This window comes from Thermobia domestica, chromosome 1 (assembly GCF_964235325.1).
Source record: "Thermobia domestica chromosome 1, izTheDome1.hap1.1, whole genome shotgun sequence".
Taxonomy (NCBI): Eukaryota; Metazoa; Arthropoda; class Insecta; order Zygentoma; family Lepismatidae; genus Thermobia; species Thermobia domestica.
This window is the reverse complement of record NC_137454.1, coordinates 339,713,428-339,733,180: the sequence shown is the minus strand read 5'-3', so window position 1 is coordinate 339,733,180 and position 19,753 is coordinate 339,713,428. Positions and strand designations below refer to the sequence as shown.

Genomic DNA, 19,753 nt, shown 5'->3' with positions numbered 1-19,753 from the left:
TAAAAAGTAGAAACAAAATCATGAGAACAAAAATTCATTTAGGCAATGAAAATTACATTCATAGTTATCATTTGTGCCCGGAAAAGGCTTTTCGAAACAACAGAAAACGGATTTACCAAGTGCCTCAAAATTTTGACTTACACTTAATTTTAGTTCATTTTTTGTTACCTTTCCCAAGTAGAAAAAATGGTCTACAGGAAGTAAAATAAAATTTAAAAAAGAACAATACAAAAAAGTCACTAGAGAATATAGTTTATAAAACAAAAAGGTAACAGCTTAAAAATAATATTAATCCTTAATGTCCAGAACGAAAGGCTAAGACAGTTTAGTTCCCCTCCGCACTCCTTTCATCTCGTTGCAGTTTGTGTATTGTGAACGTTTAATTCCCTTTCACATTCCTTTCATCACGTTACACTTAAGTGTATTGCGAACGTTTGAATTCCTCTCTGTATTCCTTTCATCACGTTACAGTTTGTGTATTATATCTTGTTTGTTTTACCTTTCTGTATAATACTTTTGTTTGAAAAATTCGCATAAGAAAAAATCCGTACTTTGTTTATTGTTTGGTATATTTATTTAATATTTCAACAATCCTTCGTTGAATTACGCAAATAAATTAACAATTTCCCTATGTTCTTAAAATACTTATTACAATCCAACTTGTTTCTTAAAGGTATATGATTTATTATTATTATTATTATTATTATTATTATTATTAATGTTAAAATCAAGGTGCTGGTTTATTTTTCTACTTCATTAGACATAACTGCACTTTTTTCAGAGACAGTTGAAAAGAATGAAAGAGTATATAAACTTCGTTGAAGCCAGCAGCGGCTGTGTAGGAAAGTTATATCGGTAGAAATTAATATTTTGTTGAAAAAGCTACGGAAATTAGTACAGTTTCATCGCTACAAACTGTACGCAACAATTAGTACATATTTTGGGTTTTCTACGTTTGGTTTATAGTGATACGATATTAACTTTTACCGACGTGACTTCCCTTTAAAGCCACTACTGGTTGAAACGAACAAAATCTACACTAACACAATAAAGCAAAATGTCACTGCTTATAAAAGTCAGTACAGATTCCAGTTAAGGAGGTACACTCATGTCCAAAATTATCGTCGCATGTCTATAAATATGTTGTTGTAGGAATATAATTTGATAACGAATTCGCCCGGTATTTCTTATAATGTTAGTACGTGTATAATCGGAAAAGACAGGTATGTGGCAAATTTCATGTCAAAAGAGTAGTAAATAAGGACAATAAAACGAAAATAAAACTTTCTTGTCCATTTAGCAACATTTTGTTTTACTCATTCTAATTTTCGTATTTATAGTTCTTTCCCTATGAAGTTTACACACATATATACATTTTCCGATTATACACATAGTATCTGCATTGAAAGTATCCTGCAAAATCATTATCAAATTATATCCTTACAAGAAGACAGTCATAGATATGCGACAATCATTTTGGACATGAGTGTACATATAGCGAAGGTACAGTTCGCGGCATAGAAATCCTTACAAAAATTCTAAGTCCAAATTAATAACAAACTCTTGCCCCCATTTACTTATGCATTCAGAAACACGTCTCGATCGACTGCTTCCTTCTCGTATTCAGTCCAACTCACCCCTTTCTCCACTTCTCCTTGTCTAAAGCAGTGTGTGATGTAAAATACTTTTTCCATTCAGACGCAAAAAACAGGAACCATGTTTATAAGGTATATAGTTCTAAAACCAGTCTCTTTCATTCGTTTGTTGTGAAATGCCTTTTCAGAGCCTGAATGAATAAAGTCTCAAAATGTTCCCATAGCTTCATAAACGCCTTTATTTGTATTTTTTCCCCTTCTCCAAAGAAGGAAGCTAGGAAAATGCTTCTTGTGAAATATATGGAAATGGTCAACCACGGCAGTAGGTTTTGTGCTTCCCAAAGTATGTAATATGTGCGCAGAGCTCTAAAAACTACTGACAGAAATGAGCGTTATTCAATGATTAATTTCATTTATTTTCAAAAATTGCAAGCAAATGTTCCAGGAGCGTCACTTGGCCAGGAGGTGTAATTCCCCCCTTCATAGAATTTTATAAACATATATTGTTTGATTAAGTGTATAGCAATACAAAAGTAAAAAAGTGAAACTCTTATGTTGGCGGAGAATTCCCCCCAGACAAAATTAAAAATGGTACTGCTTTTAGCAATAAACCTATAGTCAGGATAGCACATTGCCAGAGCGCTTACATTTGGTTTCAAGAGTTGAAGGTCTGATTCCAACCCATGTGAGTTCATGGGAAACATTGAGAGAGAGAGAGAGAGAGAGATATTCAGATATGGAGACAGAGAGGGATGGTTCATATTTCTCTTAAAACTAAATGTAAGCGCTCTGGCAATGTGCTAACCTAACTCAATACGTTTGCTGCTAAAAGCAGTGTCATTTTAAATTTTATCCGGTCCGCCGACATAAGTTTCACTTTTTTTTTTTTTTTACTTTTTTATTACTATACACTTAAAACAATGTGTGTTTATGAAACTCAAGGGAGGGACGAATTACACTCTCCTGTCCTGGCCAATTGATGCACCTGGAACATTTGCTTGTAATTACCGAAAAGAAATTAATCATTGAATAACGCCCATATCTGCCAGTAGTTTTTAGAACTCTGCGCCCGCATTACAGACTCTGGGAAACACAAAACCTACTGCCGTGGTTGACTATTTCCATAGATTTCACAAGGAGCATCATCCTATCTTGCTTCTTTGGAGAGGGGAAAGGATACAAATAAAGGCGTTTATGAAGTTATGGGAACATTTTGTGATTTCTTTATTATTCAGGCTCTAAAAAGGCATTTCAGAACAAACAAATGAAAGAGTAGATATTAGAGCTATAAAGCTTGTAAACCTGGTTCCTATTTTTTGCGTCTGAATGAAAGAGTCTATTACGTTAGACTCTGCTTTAGACAAGGAGAGATGGAAGAGGAGGGGTTTACTTGGATTGAATACCAGAAGAAAGAAGTCGATCGAGACGTGTGTTTCTGAATGCATAAGCAAACGGAGCAAGAGTTTATTAATTTTGACTTAGAATTTTTGTAACGATTTCTACGCTGCGAACTGTACATTCAGTGTAGATCAATGCGCAGGACAGAGGTAGGGGTAAGGAGCATTTTCCAAGATTTACAAAGAGGAACAAGTAAAAATGATTGTAATTTATGATATAGCAAAAAAAAAAATGTCTTTTTTTAAAAGGTACCTGTAACAAGCTATATATTTCCACAATAATAGTAGTCTACTTATTAAAAAAAAAGTTGAAAAATCGTTTCATGAGACTTGCAACATAAGAGCTAATGATCTGAGGTATGGGGATTTATATTAGAAGATTATGATGATGATGATGCATTTTATATCCTTTTAGCATTAGTATTTCCTATTTCCTCTTTATTGTTACAGGATAAAAAGAAATGATATCATAGGCCTTGAAACATCACTATGATTGTTCTGAATAGTGTTATGCTGTACTATATGTTCTACTGACCCCTTCATTTTTATTGTGATTATTAATACAGCCGTCATAAAATTACACTATTTCAGAATTTCATATACACGCTCACACGCATTAAGTATGACTTTTGAGTGTTTAAATTACTTTAATCAAGTGATGACTTGCAGCCAAAAGGACACACTTGAAAACAAAGATAAAAATGCTTAGTCTAGTCTTCCGGCATGAAGACGCAAATCGCCATGACTCATCTCTGTTATTTCTCTTGGTCAAAATCAGAAATGTCAGCAGCACACTGTTAGCTGTCAGCAAAGGAAATTTAAAATAATGTTACGAGAAACATTAATCTAAAATCTAACTTGAAAAAGTAACGAATTTTTCTATGTTTAAAAACAAATTATTCTTTCACGTTCCGTTATCTTCAATCTGTGAGCTAAATTGTATAAATATTATTATAGTAATCATTTAGTTTTTTTTTTTTTTTTTTTTTTCGTTAACGGATCTCGGATTTTTGTAAGAACCAAGATAAAAGCAACTTTACCACCTACTGCTATTACTTGAAATATAAATGCAAGTAAGCAAGAACTACTTTGTACTTCTACCTAAACAAAAAGTAATTTGGTTTTTAACAGTAAATACCAAAATTGTTGATTTAGTTTTAACAATAAATTCCTGCGAATGATATTTTTTTTTAAAAGGTCGTGAAATGAAAAAAAACTCTTGGTTTATGTGGTTTAAGAAGTTTTTATTTACAGTCTCTCTCTTTATTATGATACATCTGTACCTTTTCGTTTTCAATACACACACACATTTCCAGTGTGATTCAGAAAGACAGCTAGAAACAAGAAACAGAAGAGAAGAATGGTGGCAGAGAGATTTCATTTGTAGTGCGAAGGGTCCCTGGTTCGATTTCAGGCCGTGATTCTGGTGAACAACATTCTGCCCGCGAATCTTCTCGCAACTTCCCCCGTTTCTTCCCACATTCTGATTTTACCATTTTTTTTTTAAATCATGTATTTTCACTAGTCATCCGAGACCTTATTTTCTTTTAAAAAATACTTTAGGACAGTATGATTTATAATACAATTGGATTTTCCTTTGGAACTATTGTCTACCTTTCTTCCTCCTCCTATGAGATATTAGACTATCAGAATTTCTCAATTACCATCTTAAAATGAAATTAAATACAGGGTGTTTTAAAATTAATATCGGAGTAATGAAATGAAATACATGATTGGAGCATCAAGGTAAGAAGTACCAGTTACAGTTCCTTCGCCGATTTCTGCTTACTAGTCGCTATCTTTGATACTAGCGCTTTCTAACGGCAGACAGGAAACAGTGCATACGTGTGTACAAAACTGTGAGTTGCTTTTTTCAGTTTATGTATTGTTTATAATTGTACGTTAATTGTAATAAATACTACAAACCCTTAAAACTCCGATTTTCATTATAGAACACCCTGTACAAATTTCTAGTTTTACGTCCCTCGTTTATGTCCTTTAAACCAAAGAAGACGGATGGTTAATGAAAGTGAATGATTACGAAGTGTTTGATGAAATGAGGACGATCTAAGAAACGGGATAACCCCGAGAAAACCCACGGACACGATGCTGTTCTAGCTCGCGTGATTGGGATCCAACCAGGAACCCGTTGCACGAGATGTAAGTTCTATTTCTGAGCCACCGTATCGCCCAATTACTATCTTGTTCGTATTATTGCATGTATAGTATTAATAATTCAAATATTTCAAGAAAATACATTCACCGCAAATCATCAGTTTTGATTACAGCTTACTGGTCGTATTCTGACCTTGTGCAGTGGAATAGCTATATTCATATTAAACTAAACGGGTAATGAAGAACCATGTCTAGGCAGATTGTACATGACCAGCACATTGGCTTCTCCAAAATGTTGTTATTTTCTAGACAGAAGTTCGCTAATATTTAAAGTAATTTCCCAGCTGCTTCATGACGCTGAGTAAATATAGAAACTCTGCTGTGTCTTAATAACTGGAAATCGAACCTCTGTATATCAAAAGCATATATACAATATAATAGCCGTTATGCTACATGGGACATTACTAGATTTCATTGTATGTACTAACATAAAGGCATTTACACCTCTATAACCTCCCGGCAATAATGTATGTCCCGATTCTCTATTTTCTTTCTCTCAAAGGCGTCCCGATTTCCGAACTTTATAGTATATGGTGGCCTTTGACACTGGCACAGAAAAGTTTCCAAAAGATGTATCAGTGAACTGATCCATCTGATTAACATCGGCGTAACATAATGAGTCCTGAAGAAATATGATGTTTCTTGTAAAACTAGGTATGTTCCTCAAATTGCATACCATTTGAATATAATGGACTATTCACAGCTCTATTGTTGGAAAGAAGTAGGTAAATGCTATCTCGAGACACTATTTTCTAATCTGCAGATACCACAATGTTGAGCAATTCCTTTGCATATGAGAGTTTATATTTATATGATATAGATAGTACGACAAGGAACCTTTCTATGTTCAAAAACAAATGTATTCTTTCACGTCCCGTGAAATTACTTGACACTCATTCACACCATTCACAATGGGAGTGTAGCAACACAACAGTTTCAGATACGGAAAATCTACCTTTTTTTTTTTTTTTCTTTCTTTATTAAGCATGTCAATGTCATCCGTAACAAACGGTAATTATTGCTTGTGTGAATACCTGCACCATCTTTATGTGATGGTGGTCTTCCTATAATATTCCAAGATTTTTTTCTCCAACTGCGGGTATAGTCATTTTCTGAATCTTTTCCGCGTTAATAGTAACTGCACATGGGTTGGTTGTAAATTAGATGTATCATTGATAATATAAGAACAAAGCAGGTTTTATTATTATTATTATTGCCTCCAGAATCATAGATAGTTTACTCGTGTATCGAAAAAGAAAACTACATGTACTTGAAACATAACATTGATACCTTACCTGAAAAATGGGAGAAATCCTCCACATATCCATAACCCCCGACGCAAGATATTGTCCCATGGAAACATGGAATGTATATAAAGGTATCCCAAATATAAACGATAAAAAGAGGAACTGTATTATAAAATTGGCTGAAATAAAAAAAAGAATTGTACATATTAGAATATAACAGTTATCGATACCAGTAATTATTTAAATAATTCTTAAATTATTATGCACATTTGACATTATATATCCGAATGTTCACAAAGTTATATTACTTGTACGTCTATAGATTTAGGTAATATGGATGTGATAATAATAGTATTACAAACTTTAAAACAAAATCCTACTCTGTATGGGTGAACAAAAAAACAATCGTTTGTATAATCCAAATTTTTTAAGGAAATAATATTCTCATACGAAGGTCATTTGAAAAGTCTTCAGAATGGTTTACAAAATGTAGATTTATTTGTTGAAAGTCTCCCTTGATATTAACACACTAGACATATTTGTTCCAACGATGTTCTAAAGCCTCTATTCCATAGCAGAAACCAGATTAATCCAGATCTGCAAAATACTCCACTACTGCAGCAATGGAATGGGTCACGAACTTTGTGACCCGTGACGAAATTTCCTCATACACATGGAAAGTATGAGGGAGGCTATAAATTTAATTCTAACAAACATGATTCTCTCTCTCTCTCTCTCTCTCTCTCTCTCTCTCTCTCTCTCACCCCTTTTCACTAAATATAATTCTCTTTCTAGCTTGTTGTTTGCATCTGTGTGTATCATGCAAGGCACTAAAAGATAACTACAAGGTTTATCAGAGTACAAACGACTCAGAATCACAGAAAAAATAAGCTACATGTCTGTCCTTTATGAGAAATTGTCAAGGTTTAATCTGCCTGTAAAACTTTGCGTTTAGAATGTATAAAAGATATCGCTGAGCTGTTTTCTTACTAGTTTGTGCATAGGCTACATTCAAAAGCCTCGTATAAGAAAACGAATAAACATGAAATTATTATATATTTGTGAAAGGGTGAAATATTCAAGACATGGTATCTTGGATAAGAAATGTCACACCAAAAAAAAAAATCAAAGAAATCAATGTTCAAGTTCGAGTAGTGGATATCTATTAAGTAACGATCGAATTCTACAGTAATGCTGCAAAGATGTTATTTCGGCTGCTTCTGGATCACTGGGTCTGTCCGGATCTGAGTATCGAGACCCAGACCCGAACAAAAGTCGTGCACCAAGTGACCCCGTGACGTATGACCTATTCCATCACTACTCTACTGATCCTTTAAGCTCTTCGAATGAAAGTTGATCAAAGTCCACAATATTATTTGTTAAAATTCGCGAAACCATTGGAAAAGGGTTAAAAACGCTATACCCGAGTTTCGTATTTCAAATATATTGACACAATACAAATTATATTTTGTATACAATCAACTTTTACTACCGTATGCTATTATATCCATGATAGTTTAAGGCTTTAATTTTGTATACTGGATTCTAACAGAACATTAGAACCTCACAATAAAGTGTTTCCTGAACGGAGAACGATATGTAATATAAATTCTATACCAAAACAAATGTGGGTTTATATTTCTTTCTTGGTTTATATTTTTCTTCACTGCCAGAATATAGGCAACCCGTACAACATATGAGGAGGTATATAACTTTCAGGATCATAAGGTTATTAGGCAACCCATATGATCTTTGTGATATGCTGGGTTGCTGGCAACGAATGAAATGCCAGTTGGAAAACTAATAAAGACAGCCAGCCGCACGCTGAACATAGAACTCGTAAGTAGTGAAGATGGTAAATGAATTTTTTTAATTCTTCAATCCACTACAGGAAAACAAAGGTGATACCTGAATAAGGAAATCACAAAAAATGAAAAAAGCGAAAATTTAAATTCCCTAAAAATCCCCCCCCCCCAAAACGTATCTTTAGCATCTCTTCTAAAATAAAGTCTTTGAGTTTACGTCTCTCGGTTATGCCGATTAGGCTAAAGTAGACTGATAAGAAATGAATGAAATGGTGGAATGAAGAAAGTGGGAGAAAACTGGAGAGCCCCGAGAACCCACGAGCACGGTGTTTGTCCACCACGAAGTCCACACGGCGCGAGCTGGGATCCAACCAGGGACCCCAAGCACCGGAAGTGAACGCTCTACCACTGAGCCACGCGCCCCCTGTTGTGAATATTATCATAAAATATAGGCAAAACTTACTGTTATCTTTCGAAGATTGGTGCTATTATATACTCACTATAATGAGCACCAAATTTAGCAGCTGCAAAGAAAAAAAAATCCTATATCACAGTTTCGTATCCAGTAAAAGTACGGAATTGAAAAAAGTTAGAAATTTACATTAGAAAATTCTTCAAATAACCGAAAGTCGTTTTCTGTCGGATAAAATTTTCTTTAAATACGTAATTTCGAAATTCTTTTCTAAAAAATGGAAATTCCCTTTAGTTTGGATACCAATAGAACGCTAATATTATGAACTACAGTTCCTCGCTGATAATTTACGCTTATGTGTTGTAACTTCGAGAAAAGGCAGGGAAAATTGTTCCCGAAAATTTCCGAGGTTCTTCGACATTTATAGAACTAAATCCTCAAATATACATAAAGTTAAGCTTTTGGTTCTATACTTTTTCTTACATAAACTACATAAATTAACAGTTGTAAGCACTCTTAGTTCTGGGTCTTAGTCCGGAACTTAGATAAGGAAAGAAAGGAGAAGGTCCTTAAGAATTTCTCTTCAACCATTTTACTGTGCGCGTATTTATACTCATTGTGCTCTTATGTAGACCCGAACAACCACGATAATGTGCTGGTTCATACATCCATGCGTTCTTAGAAACTACTAGAAATTTCCACATATTTTCGCTTCTCCAAGCCCCCCCCCCTCCCCCATCTTCTAAGGTTGCCATTCGTCCCGGAAAATCCGGAACAGTCACGGAATCGAGATCTATGTCCAGAAAATATTTCTCGGGACGCTTAAATGTTCCGGATTTCATCGAAGAAGAAAGTAAAAAAATATTATACAGGGTGTCCACTAAAATTTCAAAATGAAATTTCGTGTTTTTTTTTTTTTTTTTTTTTTACCAAATCATAAAATTTCCTAACATTGTTAAGAGCGAATTTGCGTGCGAATTAGGCCGAATTTTCATCCATGCGATAGAAAAGTACTTTGCTTGCGATTTGGTAGCGTCTAAAGCCGACCATAGACATTGGTGGTGGTGAATTTTGACGTTTCACAAAACAAAATTTTCCAATCTGTACTTACATTTGTACAGCTTAAAAAAATCGTGACTCAAAAGCTAAATTTCGTGACTTTTTCGTGACATTCGTGACCGATAGACACCCTGCTATAGTTTGCTTTTTTTCACAGGATTAGGTGAATAATTATTCTCTTCAACTTCTGAGTATGGCATTCAAAAGTTGAAAAAAAAAAAAACTTGAATATATGAACATGTATTTAATTAAGTTCACGATTTAACTACTTTGACATTAAACGAAGCATTCGTTTCATAGGGCCAGGGATAAAAGGTTTAACTACTCAATCTTATTTTGTTATCTTTAGTACTCTGTTTCAATCTGCATTTTCCTTCTGAAATATTTTAATCAATAATCCCTTACCGATATTTTTGGTATTTTTCCGTTGACCATTCAAGAAGAAAAATATACTGTTTTCGCCTAAAACAGACTTTGAAAGGCATGAAACATAACAGATATTGATATATTTTTTTTAATCAGGGGAGGGGGGTAAATCATCTGCTTACGTTTGCTAAACAAGGGAGGAGAAAGTCTCGTAAAATGTACTAAAAATGTTATTACGTAATACTTGAACAACTCCATCTGATGGAAGAAAGTATATTAATATATAACACTGCTTTTCGTTTTAAGCATTTCGAAGATTCTCGTAATTTAGTAGCGTCCCGGATTTTCATTTTTGAAATACGGCAACTCTATCCCCTCAAGTTGAAAAACGAAAAAGAGCTTCGTACGTGATTAGATCTGCAAAATTTGCTGCCTCTAGGTGACCTATTTTTATGCAGAAAGTTTATGCCATACACACACATTATTTTAGTATTATTAAATTTACTTGGAAGATTACAAAAAATAATTGATGCTAAATATATATAAAGGTCTTGTACTTACCCCCGAACTGAACACTAAGGACAGCGAAGCGACTTATGTTAAAGAGTCCTAACGTACACCCAAGACATGCTAAAACGGAACTTAAGTTATGTGGCCAGTGACCGATTGGACTCTGTGCCTCTTCTGGCATGGCACTGCTGTCACGTCGATGGGATGTTCTGGAAAGAAAGAGAAAAAATATATAAGTTCTCTATCACAAATTAGTTTTCTTTTTTCGTAACAAGTATGTAAAACATGATGCCAGTGTCACTTCTACAATAAAAACTATAAATTTCAAGAAAGAAAATAAACAGACATATCACAAACTCTTCATAATATTTTTACTAATTTTAAAGTAATCTTTACTTCTTTTACTGGAGTATGTAATATTTTAGTATCAATTTCACCTTAAAAATAGTTTGATTCTCTACAGCGTAAATTTTAATATTAACAACAATAAGATAGTCATTGTCGATTTTATTTAAAGCTACGGATGAGAATTTACCTCACACATCTCGTTATACTCTAGGACAGTGGTTCTCAACTGATGTGTCTCGACACACTGATGTGTCACGCAGTCCCCTAAGGTGTCCCGCGAAATTTTAGAATTTAAAAATCATGAAGAATTTAATAATTAGTTAAAATCAAGAGAAACTGTACCATTCAACACCTCTAGCTGTAGCAATGATGCTCATCGCTATACAGAGTAATTATAAAAAACAATTCGTTTTATTCTTATAATATATATATTAGTATTATTTATAATAAAATATAAAAAAAAGTGTCGTGATGTCCTGGATATTCAGTAAAGTGTGTAGTCAGTCAAAAAAGGTTGAGAACCAATGTTGTATTAGATCTATCGTTTCAAATGTGTCTTCTAATCGGAAGTTCTTTTTCTCTCTTTCTTTCCCTATTATATACTAATAATATTGAATAAGTCTAAGATCTTACATTCAAAGGGTCTACTTGTATTTTTCAGAATTAGTCCTGTAATACGTTTTTACAAGTCGTAAAATACCATGCAGTAGAAATACTAGAATGAAACTAATCGTGATACCTCTAACTTGTCATTATTTTTTGGTATATACAATTGTAAAATATTTGATTTTGTTTCACACTCGTATTACAAGACTGGGCCCCAGGTATTTCGAAATGCTGGACCATTTGTAGACGATTTAAGCTGTAGTCTTGTGTGTTACTTTTTGATATACGCATAGAACTGATAGTGTATTACTTATTTTCAATAATAATAATAATAATAATAATAATAATAATAATAATAATAATAATAATAATAATAATCAGTAGTAGTAGTAGTAGTATTCTGCTCTTATTGGCAGGTCACTTGCCGCAGCTTAGAAGCTTCCATGCTCCACGATCCTCCGATAACCTCTTCGTCTTCACGTATAATCTTTGTTTTTATATAATCCATTAATTGTAGTCTCCTTCGCCCCCTCCCTCTCTTTCCCGCCACCATGCCCTCTAGGACGTCCTTCATGATACAATTTCTTCGTAGGCAATGTCTCAAACAGTTTTTCTTCTTCTTCTTCTTAATAATATCTAAGAGTGCTCTTTTCTCCCCCACCATTTCTAACACACACTCATTCGTTTTCCGCTCGACCTAAGTAATTCTTTCCAATCTTCTCCACACCCACATTTTGAAGGCTTCCAGTCGATTTTCATCAATTTTGCGTAATGTCCACGTTTCCGTCCCATAGAGTACAACACTCCACAAGAAGCATTTTATGAGTTTTTCTCAAATCTTTATTCAAGGTCCCACAAAACAGACTTTTCTTCCTCCTAAAGGCTTCTTTCGCCATTCATATCCTTGGTTTTATTTCACGTTCGCACTTTACTAAGAATACTACCCAGATATCGATTCACTTGTTCTATTTTCTCCCCTCCCACTTTTATATTTGACACAGACCTCTTCGTTCCAATCACCATGGCTTTTGTCTTTCTAACATTTTATTGATTTCTTTTCAGATTCTGCAACAAGCGCCATATCGTCTGCAAATCTTATGCATCTAATCATTCTACCTCCTACCGAAATGCCATCATCCTCATATAGGCTCTTTTTCACTATCTCTTCTAGACAGACATTAAATAGTGTAGGCGAGAGGCAGCATCCTTGTCGAACTGCCCTTCCAATTGCACTCTCTTCCGTCAGTTCTTCCCCTATCCTAACACTTACCTGTTGGTTCATGTGTAAGTTTCTTATGAGTCTATCTTTCCATTTCAACCCTATCTTGATTAGGATTCCAGACAATAATTCGCAATTGACGCCGTCAAAAGCCTTTTCTAGATCAATAAATACAACATACACCTCTTTCCCTTTTTCTACAAATCTTTCACCGATTGCTCTTAATAATCCAATTGCATCTCTTGTGTGCCCTTGCCTCTTCTGAACCCGAACTGCTCCTCCTCAACTTCTTTATTTGTTCTTTCATATAACCTTCTGTTCAGTATTCGGAGCAGAATTTTAGCTGCATGAGATATGAGACTAATAGTTCTATAACCCTCACATCTCTTTGGGTTCGATTTCTTAGCCATCGGTATCATGATCGTTTTCAGAAAGTCCTTTGGCCATTCTCCTGTTTCATATATTTCATTGCATAATCGGAACAATTCTTTCTTTCCCTTGTCTCCTATATTTTTAATGAATTCGATTGGTATGTTATCTATTCCGGTTGCCTTTCCATTTCTAATCTCGGATATAGCCTGTTCAAACTCATCCCGAAGAATACTAAATCCTTTATCATCCTCGCCTACTTCATTTTCCACTTCAACATTTAGGTTACACTGTCTATCCCTACTCTCATATAAGTCTTCAACGTATTCTTTCCACCTTCCTATGACCTTATTTCTCTCGCTAACTACCTTCCCATTCTTATTTTCTACTGCCATCGTAATACACCCTTGTTTCCTCCGAAATTCCCTAGATTTCACCTCCTTGTACATTTCCTCATATTTTCCAACTCTTTCTAATTCTTCTATGCCCTTGCATTTTCTTTTGTAAAACTTTTCCCTCGCTCTGTTTCTCTTCGTAATTCATTATTTAACTTTCTGTATATCTTTCTGCCCTCTTCTGTATCAACCAGTTTCCACGTCTTCCTCAATTCGAAAATTCGCAAAAACTTGATTTCTGATTTTCGCATGAACACTGAAGTCTTTCTACATACAAATCCGACAGTGCTCTCACTATGAATACAATTGGTTTTCTTACACATTCTCAATTTTCATCAACTTAGAAAGCCCATCATGGCAGAATACTTATGACGACAATGATGAGTTCCCTTTAAATTTAACTTAATACACACATATTCATTTACTGTAAAGGAGAGGGAAAACTAAAGGCTGATGTAGAATGTGAAGCTCTTATTAGAAACCGAAGTAATGTTTATTCAACAAAAGGTGGGACTGCTATGTAACGACAAGATATTTCCAAATATGGATATGATAAAATAATCCCAAATATGGATATGGAGAAGAATTAAAGAAAACAGCTAGGTGGTACCTAAAAGCAATGAAGCTGATTATGAAAAAAGCTGGTGGAAAGAAAATAACATTAACGACGACGATTTAAAAAGGTAAAGAAACTAGTTAGTATTGTTCGAAGACGACATCCAAAGAGAGACGATAGATAGCGTGGTAGAAGTAAAATTAAGGAACAAAGATTAATCCATCGAATGGATCATTACTTTCTTAGTATATTTTTTTTATAAGTAGGGGCATGTAAATTTACATATTTAATATTACAAAAAGGGATATGCACACAACTTCAAGATTACGACCTTACTACATAATTTTCACTCATTTACAAGCAGAGAAACCTTCCGAGACGTACAAATTATTATTCACTTGATTTTCAGTCTATTAACATGCATTTATCTTCCTTAAGTTCAAAGTAGTTAGCGTGTTCTGTACGAGGGACACAGCTACGCCACAGGTAACACTCATGCTTAGAGAAATTTTAAATAATTTCTGCTGTCAAAGAATAATGATAGTAAATTATCTCTATGTGTATCCTCTAATGTAAGTGCAATCTATTCGCCTTCATTGCGGCGCGAAGTTCGAGAACATTTGTTAATAAATTATGACATTTCTACCGTATAACGGGGGGAAGGGGGGAAGCGGGTGTTCAACGACGACAGCAATCGATAGAACTCATTGAAAGCACAAGGTGAATGCAAATCCTCATGTGTAATTTTAGAGAAAATCGTTGTAATTGTAAAAATTTATGCTGTGCTATAACCACATCAATTATGATGAAACTGATACTCAAATATATTAATATCAAGATCACTTCAATTTAAAAGTCATAAAACATGTTGCTAAATGTGATAGATTTATTCGCGTCATTAACGCCTTAAACCGCTTATGCAACTGTACATGAACAGAAGGCTACGTAATAGAAATGTTGATCTATACCAGTGGTTCTCAATCTAATTCTATCACGACCCCCATTTTACCACATCCTGTTGCCAACGACCCCCTTATAATTTCTGGTTTGTAATAAGCTTGTGTGGGATTTTTAATATACGTATTGCGGAGATCTCACGATATCCATTATTTCCCTAACAGTAGAATCCATTTCTTTTATATAGTGGATACAGTAATTTCTCAAAAAGCTAATGGATTAAAACCAAAGTTGGTCAGTTCATTCATCTTCTGCTTATCTTCGCGACCGCCATGCAACCTCTCGCGACCCCACGTTGAGAAACCCTGATATATACAAATTTTTCATAGCCTGCAGGACGTGTTCCCTAAGGGAGCGTAAGGAGCGAGCAAAGCTGGCACAAGCTACTGCTACGAGTTTAAAAAAGTAAACTTGTAATTATAAATATAACGAATGTTATAAAGAAGATGTGTTTAATATCGTTAAAACATAAGACCACTGAGTAAGAACTATGATGTCATTAAGAACAAATTAGCTCGTAATAATATAATATTGCACTACAAGGTACGGAGAAGTCATGCTAGAAATATATGCGAGATTATATTATTTATATATTAATAGCGGTGTCTGTGAACAAAAAACTTCAGATCCAAATTGAAAGTAACTAGCTTTGTGACCCTTAATCTCTTGTGCCAGCCGACCGATCTCGATCAAATTTTTGACGTAGATGCAGTTCCGGCCTGGGAGTGTTTTTAGCTATTCACTTTGACAGTATAACTTTGGGGAGGGGAGGGGGAATTATGAAAAATAAATAAAACTTAATAACTCTTGAACCAAACGACCAATCCCGATCAAATTTTCAACATAGATGACGTTCGTGCCTGGAATGGATTTTACCAATTCACTTTGAAGGAACAACGTAAGGGATGTGGAGATACACAAAACTCAATAAATATAAACTTAAAAGTGACCATATTCGTGAGTTAACTCTTGAACCACCCGATCGATCTCAATCAAATTTTCAACATAGATGAAGTTCGAACCTCGGAAGTCTTTTTTATTATATCATTTTGATGGTAGAACTTAGGGGAAGGGGGAGGGTAAATATATGAAAATGAATGAAACTTAACTCTTGAAGCACCCGACCGGTCTCGATCAAACTTTTAACATAGATAAGGTTCGGACCTGGGATGATTTCATCATTTTACTTTGACGGCACAATGTAGGGAGGGGAAGGGGGGACATATATATGTAAAAAAAAAATATATCCAATTTTCAACATACATGACATTCGGGCCTGGGATAATTTTTATCATTTAACTTTGACGATGCAACGTACGGGAGGGGGAGATGATCAAATTTTCAACCACCTGACTGATCTCGATCAAATTTTCATAAATTTAGATGAAGTTCGAATCTGAGATTGTTTTTGCCATATCACTTTGACGTGTAACAAGGGAGGGGGAGAAACATTTGAAAATGATCGAAAATGACCGATATTAGTGTCGAATCTATAGTTTTTGGGGTCGCTGAGATGAACAATGATACTTCCGATGCCGTGCTCCGCAACATGGGGATGGGAGAGGGATATATATATATATATATATATATATATATATATATATATATATATAATCACCGAAAATGACCAATATGAAAGAGCGCTTTAGTAATAGTAAAAACGGAACGTATCACTATTTTTCCTTAATTTAACCTAGCGAAATCGGGGTGTGTCTTAGATTCGAGGACGTCTTAAATTCGAGTAAGTATCGAGAAATTCTTAATTAAAGATATTATTAACGTGTTGTTAAAACTACTTTGCCAGCCATAAATATTTTTAATTTTGTATCATATTCAATCATTCAAACAACAATAGTGTTCTGCGCTTGCGCAGGACGTGCGTGTTTTCTATTGTGCTGCCAAAATGTATTGAGCCGTGGCAAAAATGCGAACTAAAGCTCACACCCTCGACATCCACGCGTTGAGCCAATAAGGGTTGAGCTGTTGCTAAGCGAGAGAGTCTTAGCGAAAGGGAGTGGAATTCCTTCAGCCGATAGCAGCGCCTGGAACGGAAGACTAGGGGTCACATCAATGTGGTATATTTATAGTTATTATATTATCGTTATTGAAAATTTGAAAATTCAATTCTGCATATGAATTCCAGACGGGGTCAGACGAGAAGCATGCATGAACAACATGCAGAATGGAAGGGAGTGGCGTATGCAGGGTACGAAGGAGGGGCGTCAGGTAAACAAGGTTGGGATACACTGAGCTACACAAACGAAAATAAAGCATATATTTAAGAGGCATGTTCTATGTAAACTTGCACTAAAAACATTTTTTTAAGTTATACTCAATTGTGTAACTAAATAATATGGAACCCATTCCGGCACTTAACACTTAGAATCGGGATTTGTTTTTTATCTTACAACTCTAATCGTATTTGCACAAATACCACTTACCCTTTATTATAGACAACAGAAAAGAAATAAGTCTTTAAATTATTTTCGTTTTATTGTAGTTCGTACAAAAGGGAAATAATAGATTATATACCTATTTCTTTTCCTGAATAGCAACTCGGTTACTAATTTTAAAAAATTAAATTGAGTACAAATAGCGGTATATATCAACCAAAGAAAGTAATAAAATGTTTTTGAAGAGCTGTGCAAAGAAAGAGGAAAAAGTGTAAACTGTGGATAAGTTTATATTTTTAGAATTAGACTGACAATGAGATCTCAGAAATCACAATTTTTAAAAATGTGGCGTTTTCGCTCGTCGATTCCAATTTTTTGTGGATTTCCTTTTATTTTTTTATTATTATTTTTTTTAACTAATGAAAAGTGTCATTTTTCCATTGAACGTTTACGAGATCGTTTTAAAACCATAAGATTAGCACTGTCGCTAGGGTGTTGTTAAGGTTGATACCCTTTTGTTACGCAACCAGTAGAAGAGCTTACGTATCGCAGGTTAACGAACATTGCAGACTGTTTTCTTTAATCTGAATGGCAAAATGTATTGCATACTGGCAATTTCAAAGGTGTGTAGTATCTCAATGAAAAAAAAAAAAATGATTGAAAATCCTTGCATCTATAGTAATTCACTCGCTTTATGAGTCCTCCCGTTCTTCACTTGTGTCTGTAAAAGGAACAGGGAAGGAGATTCATGTTCATATTAGAATAATACGCTGTGTAGCCAACACATTCAGCTAGCATTGAATTTAAAATTAATCTTTTAACTTAAAATTTATTTTTATCCATGTTGGGAAAAATCTATTTAGTGATGAAATCTTAATCTTTGTCAATTGATGTAATTGCCCATTATAATGGAAAAAAGAAAATAACATTTCAAAGAAGCCAAATTAGATGCGTACGTAATCTTATGACTACGACCGTAGCTAATTGTACCAAACAATTCGAGGTTGAAACAAAATTTACAAAATATTTAAGGATGCCAGTATATTGCCGAAATTTTAAATATTCGTAATAATTATTAAACACATGAGACATTTCGGTTTTTTTACGTTAAGAGGTTAACAGCAAGCTGATTCGGTCATGGGCACACGAAGGGGAGGGCAAAGTGGGGCCCGAGCTCCACTTCTCCGGCTCATGAAAATGTACACGTAATAAGGCAAACCATGTATATTAAATACCAGACGTAATGTAGCAACCATGCAGATAAGCCCTCCCTAGAGAATTTTCTTTGGGCGCCCTAGGGTTCGGTACAGGCAGTTAAAATTTTATGGGGAAAAAAATATGATACACAGGTATAAGCAAATCAAATAAAATCCTGTAAAAAAATGAAATCCTTCAATTTAACGTCCCACTATTATGTCCTTCAGGAAAAGGGAGACGGGTGATTAAAGCAAGTGAATGATGAATAGAATTGGTGGAATGAGAATGTGAGCGAAAATTATTAAAGAACCGAAAAAACTGACGAACACAATGCTGATAACAAACTTACTTCGGCGGGGACCGAGCTAGGGACCCCACGCACCAGAAGTAAGCGCTCTATCACTGAGCCATCGTGCGCCCAAATCCTCTATTTAAAAAAAAAAAAAAAAAAGGAAAGAAAGAAAAGCCTAAAAGTCAAGGAAACACGCAATAGCTTCAGTCCTAGAAGATTTGCAATCCACATATAAAAAAGCAGTAGCAGATAGATCACATTGCATGAAAGCAGTTTGTTGAGTTCTTTGACTTTGGATTGAACTTTGAAATCCAAATTAGCTTGTAATTAATTAGTCTTCCTGTGACTTAAATCCACGTGCTTGTTTTACAAGCTATATTATGAACTGTCAAAGACAACAGCATTCTATATTAGCATAACTGGCTGCTCAATGTGAACTAATGTAACCTACTACACAAAAAACAGAATACAAACAACATTTCTACTCTAAAGATTGAGTCATATCTTTGATATCAACCGTTTTTCAAGGGCACTATTAGAGTACAAATTAACTAAACTTCCTGATGCTTCAACTCAATGATGAGTTCAAAAGTTTTCCCGGGGAAGTGGGACTTTCAATTTACAGATAGTAAGAAGTACCACTGTGAAAATACTGGAAACACATTTAGTACGATCGGAGATGTGGCTTCCGGTGCGTAGCGAATTTCGCCCCGGGCCATGCCCTAAAATCATCTCCAGTACAGCTCTCAAAGGTCTTTTTTTTTTTTTAAACCTAGGCGATGAGTCGTCAGTTCGCTAGTTCTCATAGCCAGTCTCTGACTTCCTAGACCGCTATGGCTACCTCTTAATTCAAGT

At 34.8% G+C, this 19,753-nt stretch overlaps 1 protein-coding gene across 2 annotated transcripts in view; it reads right to left on the bottom strand.

Annotated features, from left to right (window-relative positions):
* The window catches only part of bdg (sodium-dependent transporter bedraggled), a 409,562-nt gene that overhangs the window by 48,791 nt on the left and 341,018 nt on the right, over positions 1–19,753 (bottom strand). For both annotated transcript variants that reach the window (XM_081729633.1, XM_081729634.1), the window contains 2 exons: positions 10,618–10,775; positions 6,463–6,593 (listed from right to left, as the gene is read on the bottom strand). In XM_081729633.1, the coding sequence (XP_081585759.1) occupies positions 6,463–6,593; positions 10,618–10,775 (289 nt within the window). The remainder of the gene's footprint in view (positions 1–6,462; positions 6,594–10,617; positions 10,776–19,753) is intronic.